At 30.3% G+C, this 6,197-nt stretch overlaps 1 protein-coding gene and 1 long non-coding RNA gene across 3 annotated transcripts in view; both read right to left on the bottom strand.

Annotated features, from left to right (window-relative positions):
- LOC107884710 overlaps positions 1-1,935 on the bottom strand; it is a 5,295-nt gene extending 3,360 nt beyond the window's left edge. For both annotated transcript variants that reach the window (XR_001680091.2, XR_003839258.1), the window contains exon 1: positions 533-1,935. This is a non-coding gene — a long non-coding RNA (uncharacterized LOC107884710). The remainder of the gene's footprint in view (positions 1-532) is intronic.
- A 1,259-nt stretch (positions 1,936-3,194) lies between these two features.
- LOC100570505 (gustatory receptor for sugar taste 64e-like) lies at positions 3,195-4,860 on the bottom strand. Its single transcript, XM_029488731.1, has 3 exons — positions 4,679-4,860; positions 4,506-4,595; positions 3,195-4,417 (listed from the first exon to the last, which is right to left on the bottom strand). Exons 1-3 carry the CDS (start codon positions 4,835-4,837, stop codon positions 4,304-4,306), a joined length of 363 nt encoding a protein of 120 aa, XP_029344591.1. The 5' UTR covers positions 4,838-4,860; the 3' UTR covers positions 3,195-4,303.
- Between the last annotated feature and the right edge of the window lie 1,337 nt (positions 4,861-6,197).

Consider the following 6,197-nt stretch of genomic DNA (forward strand, 5'->3'; position numbering starts at 1 on the left):
CGATGTTTATTTGTAAGTATTTGTTTTCTTATTTGATATATATAATGCCTCACAGTCTATTTATGAGAACACGTACTCGATGTTTAATAATCGTGGATGTGGTGTTAGGATATTTGCTGAGTATATGAGTGTTATACTATGATTAGAACACAATACTTCAAAGAACCCGTCCAAATAGATGTCCTTTCGAACACTATCGAATGTCTTTTTATTCTATTGGTAAGGTGTTCCGATCACACTATAAATTCAATACTCAAGATTATTATTGAATATGTGTTTCTCCTTATAATATATTTAGAACGACAATACTTCAAAGAACCCGTCCAAATAGATGTCCTCTCGAACACTAGCGAATGTCTTTTTATTCTATTGGTATTGTATTCTAACTATATTATAAATTGAACACACAGGATATATGGAATGTTGATGTTTTACCTTTTGAGGATGTAAATGAACAGGTGTTGTATATATCATAAAAGATTTGGTAAAGGTAATATGTAAATAAAAATATAGATTGTTTTGTTTAAATTACCATAAATCATGAATTTGAAACCAATAAGATCATACGTGATGTTTTGAAAAGTTAATGTAATGATTAAGTTTGGCCTTTTGAGCGTTTAGTAAAGTTATGATAGAAGTTTACGTAATTAGAAAATCAGAGTTAAATTTTGTGTCTTCGATATTGAAATGCGTAAGTCCTTGCGTATCGTCCGTTTCTAATGATGATTTCGTGTACACTGGCGGTGGCGTGTAGCGCGCTACGTCGTTTTATACAGCCGGTCTTATCCCCTCTTAAGTCATCGCTGCGCAGTAATCAGTGCGCTGGCTGTTTGGCGCTGTGGTTCAGGCATCCGTATGCTTTTTGTGATTGTAATGAAACTTGCGTGTTGACTATTTCCGCACGTTATTGTTGAGGTAAGCACACATCATTGTGCTTGATTGTGCCTGTCTCTTGTTCTGATAGCTGTATAACTTTTATTCTTGACGGTTTGCCATTTGATGAGGGATTACTTTCGACGATTGATTAGTCGATATGGCCTCGCTTGAATGGTGCTTGATGTAAGGTTCGTGTTTCTGTATGCAGTGCATATAGTACATGAAGCAGTTATAAGTCATTAAGTTCGTAATTTGACATTCTTGATTCTTTGCACTTGGTTCGTGTGCTTACTTTCTTCTTTCTACAGTTGGCATCCGTGTATTAATTTTATTGCGTTTTGTATTAAATGCCGAGTGCTGGCTAGATATTTAGATTCGAATGTATGTGTTGTCTTAATTGTCTTGTTGTTATATACGATTGCATCATCTTGTGTATGCTCGTATCATTCCTTTGATATTGGCGGTGAGATGGTGTTTATAGTGTAATTAGTTTTTATTACTTTGTTATTGAATATACGGCTGATGATTCCATCATTCGGTGTTTCGGCGGATGCCCGGTACCACAATTGTTGTTTTTTTTCTACGGTCTTAATAATTTTCTTAGCCTGATAGTATTGTGTGGTCCCCTATGTAGAAGTCATTAATTCGTTGGCGCCCGTGCATTCGATATTGCGTTCTGTTTATCTGCTTCCGTGTGTGATTATTGCTTTTGGGTGTTATCTTTTGATGTGCTGCGGTATGTTGCAATAGCATTGTTTCTGGGTGGTCCGAGTTTATAATGATGTAAGTTAAGTAAATGATTTATTTTTAAATTGTGTTTTAAATTTTCATATCAATGTATGATCGTTATTGGTTCCAAATCACTTTATGTATTTATTAATAATATAGGTAGAAATATAATATATTACAATCTTAGTCCGTGTCGTTAGGCAACCATTATATCTTTAATCGTGATTACCACGCACATGCGCAATAAAATTTCAGGTTAGGCGATCAGTTAATGCGTTTTAAAAATTATTGTATGATAATGGATTGATGAATAATACACAAAAATTATATTGTTTCTGAATGAAATATATATTCGCCTATTGAATATATGACTTATTATTAATTAATTACTATGATAATTATGCTTTTTTTTTAAATATGCATTCTTAGTTTTGTGTTAAAATAATATATTTCATAAATAATCAATATGCGAATAAGCATATTTATGTTGTCAGAAGTGACAACACTACTATGATAATGGCCAATGGCGTAGCATGAAACTTGGTGGCCCTAGAGCCTATAAAAGTTGGAGGCCCTCTTTAATGTAAAAATTAAACAGTGATTCTATGAGGCAAAAAAAAAATGCATTTAAAGCCGTAAAGGTACCTATATTATTTTACTACTTAAAAATGTATAAAAACAATGACATTAACTTTCCTAGCCTTCACTTGTGCAAACTTGTCAATGACTTCATCCAAATTTAATTGCTGTGCCCACTTATTTTCGATGGAAATAATTGACAAACAACTCAGCCGTTCCTCTGACATCGTACTTCGTAAATAATTTTTATTATTTTTAGTTTTGAGAATAACGATCGCTCTGACGCCGCAACAGTTATAGGTAACGTCAAGTATAAAACAAAAGCAGTGCATACATCTCAAAGAAACGCAAAGAAACAACAATATACTCAATTATGGTCACAATTTTCGGCAAGTAGTAATACTAAATATAACTCGATTGTAAACATAGATTATAAAATACTAAGAATGCTGCAATTCGTATTTCGTACTGCAGAGAGCAGTTCGTAGTCGTCGGGGTGTTGCTATTATTACCGCGAAGAGCATTCAATTTTATCTAATACCATTGAGCAAATAATATATTAAGCGACAAGCCATGATATTATATAATTTATTTAGCCACCAAGCTACCCATTTGAAAAACTAATGACGTATGATTATACGCCGTCACTGTACAATTTTTTTCGTCTTTTTCATAATCAAATTATTTTCAATGTACCTAAATATTATTTAATAAAAAAAAATATTGAATATTTTTTTTATGTAATGGTACAGGTCATGTAGCTCCTCCCCCCCCCCCAACTTGGACTTAACTTGGGGGCCCCGGTGGTCCCAGCCTAAATACGCCACTCATAATGGTTGTGACCGCTCCACCCCCGTTATTCGTTAATATAATATAGTCCTAGATAGCGAACTCCCATTGCACCATGAATTGAAGCTTCAAATTCGGTTGGCAATTGTATGGTATTTTTATGGCAAATAAGATTAATTATGACTTACCTTGTACCTATTGTATTTTATTAATATTTATAAATCAATATTGTTTTAAAAAAAAATAAAAATATTTTAAAAATCATTTTACAGAAACCTGCAGAAACTTATAAATTCATACCATTTTTTTTGGAAATTACAATCGTAGCTTAAGAAGTATGTTTAATCTACTACCACTTTTAGTAGTTTTTATAGTTATGCAAACAGGAACATATTTCATTTTCACATTATATTGACGTGTCCGTGCGCGTGCAAGAGTTACATCCGGCGCCGGTTACCCGACACAGCGTGACAGCGATTCTCGGAAGCACACGCACTAATGTTAACTTACTACTCACACATCGAGTTAGTCCAAATGTACAGTCATATGAATGCCTAAATATAACTCCTTACAAAAAAAAAACTCCTTAAGCATGATTCTCTGCAGCACTCGTAAAACGAAATCGTGTAATGGATTGACAAAAGTAACGTAGCAGAAAAATCCGGAACAATCGCTTATCTATTTTTTTTTTTTATAGAAAAATGCAATTAATGTCTCAATTTTTGTATATTTAAATCAATGTGCCATACTATTTAGTTTACAGCATAATATAATAGACATTTTTTACAGATTTCGCTAAAAATAAACACCTAATTTGAGATACTATAAAATAATAATTATGTAGGTAAAACATTTCAAGTTATTGTTCACTTACACAGTAATAATCATAACCACATAATTCATTAATATTCACTTCAGTATAATCAACAATGTTTTTCTTGAAAAATATATCCTATACTGAAAAAAAAAAATTAATACAGTATTTATGACGCATCCATTCGTTTGAAGAATGTTCCATTATTAAAATGTCTAAATTCGTAATGCTCCTTTCTGCCATGGTTTATTTGTATTTCCAGATTACGAATAGCCTACTTACAAAGATGAATTTTTTTAACTTGCGACCGTCGTTGAATTTTAGTGATTAGTTATTTATGTTGCAAAGTACACATGAATTGTTTTGTTATGAAACTAAAGGAGTATAACCGATGTTTACATGCATATTATAAATTTAATCATAGACTATTCAATGGTTAAGTTCTAACTATGCATAATATTCCTTAATCACTAAGGAGGCGAATAACTTCGTTCCATTTTCCAGCCAATCTATGAATCATGATAGCTTTGAACAATAATTATTAATAGTATTATTTTGGTCAGGTACTCCGCTAGCCACATTGTTCAATTGTATTAATACGATCTCGTACGTGACTATAGTTCCGGCAACCTAAATAACCATGATGAAATGAAACATTAGCACTTATAACGTAAATAAAAAAAGCATTCCAAAGGATAAAAATAATTTTCTAACCAACCGTTAGCATAAACGTCCTAGTGACGGTAAAAAAATTACATCCCGTAAATGATAATTCATCAGACGTCACTTGCATTAAAAATCTTTTTATCTGTAATTAAAAAAAGAAACGTATTTGGTATTTTATTTGAATGATAGATAAGCATTCAATTTTCAAATTAAATTTAAATTCACCTCGACTCCATAACACTCCGCTGGCACAGAAAACAAGACAGCTTTTGGTTTTTTGCTTTGATCATTAATGGATGCGACATACAAAGACACTACGCATGTTCTTCCAACTAGGTATGTAAATAAAATTACGAAACATAGAACCTCCCAAGAGCTGTGCATAGGTCTAAAAATATTTTTATTACTTATTACTTATTAGCCTTAATGAAACGTACAAAAATATATTTTTCAAATACTTCAAGCTGTTAAGAAGTTGTAAGCAAATAAAGTACAAATTATGACCAAATGATAATAATATCACTGGAGATAGAAATTCATCTAAGTCTTCAGTTAACGACGCTAAAATATTATACGTTTCTCTAGACTTCCGCCAATACATACTTGGAAGCACCTAAAATTTATTGCGTGAGTATTTATTTATTTATGGGTGAAAATGTGTTACGTGTATATGTAGTAGTAGACTTAAGTACAAATTAATGAACATATAGGATTGTTGTAAATATGTATTGTTTATCTTTAGTTTAACGAACAATTCACAACATTATAGTTTTTATGCAAAATTGAATTGATCTACTTACCTACCACCTACGACCAGTGTTGTGCATTATCTAGATAAAAATATTCATCTTTTTATCTTATCTAAATAAATAAAACCATTATCTGATTATCTGCAGTTAATTAGATAATATTTTTATTCATTTCACTTGATTTTTTCTGTTTTTCAAAAATGTTTTCTACTTATTTGAAATTTAAAATAACTCGTCATAATATGCCATAATTCGTTCACTAGACATCATCCGAACTGCGTAATAATTTTTTATGTTGGTATGTTTAAAACCAAACAAAATTAACTATCAATTTCGTTTATATTTATTTATCTGCATTGATTATTATGTTTTTTCCAACAAATCTATTTTTGTCAAAAAGAGTCATAATTTAATTAAACAATAAAATTAAGTGTCCAGATAATTTTAAATGTCCAATATATTAATATGTGTTAAACGTTCTTTAATTATTTTATCCTAATATATTAAATTAAACTAAATTGCATTTTTATATAAAATAATAAATTATAGTAACTAAAAAATTATTTATATGTGTAATGTGTATACATTATAGTTTAATTAATTATAGTCTTAAAAAACATATAAACTGTATAATTATCTGTTATATTATCTAAATAAATTTTCAACGCAATATCTGTTATCCTATCTAGACAATTTTAAAGTTATCAGTGCGCAACATTGTCTACTATCTAATCTAACCTAGTTAGATTTTTATAATCATCCAACAATAAATTAAATTTCAGTAATATGTTACTGATATAACTGATTATGATAATACTAGATTTTATAAATGTACCTAATATACTTATGATTAAAATATCATTAAGAGTTATTAAAATATCAAACAGTTATAATACAATTTTTTTGTTATTATTTAGGTGTAATAGTTATAACTAACTTTTCCTCTGACGCTGTCAAATTTTTGGTTAAACTGCTTGAATTTTTCCGTCAAAACA

The sequence above is a fragment of the Acyrthosiphon pisum genome, chromosome A1 (assembly GCF_005508785.2).
Source record: "Acyrthosiphon pisum isolate AL4f chromosome A1, pea_aphid_22Mar2018_4r6ur, whole genome shotgun sequence".
In the NCBI taxonomy this organism is placed as follows: domain Eukaryota; kingdom Metazoa; phylum Arthropoda; class Insecta; order Hemiptera; family Aphididae; genus Acyrthosiphon; species Acyrthosiphon pisum.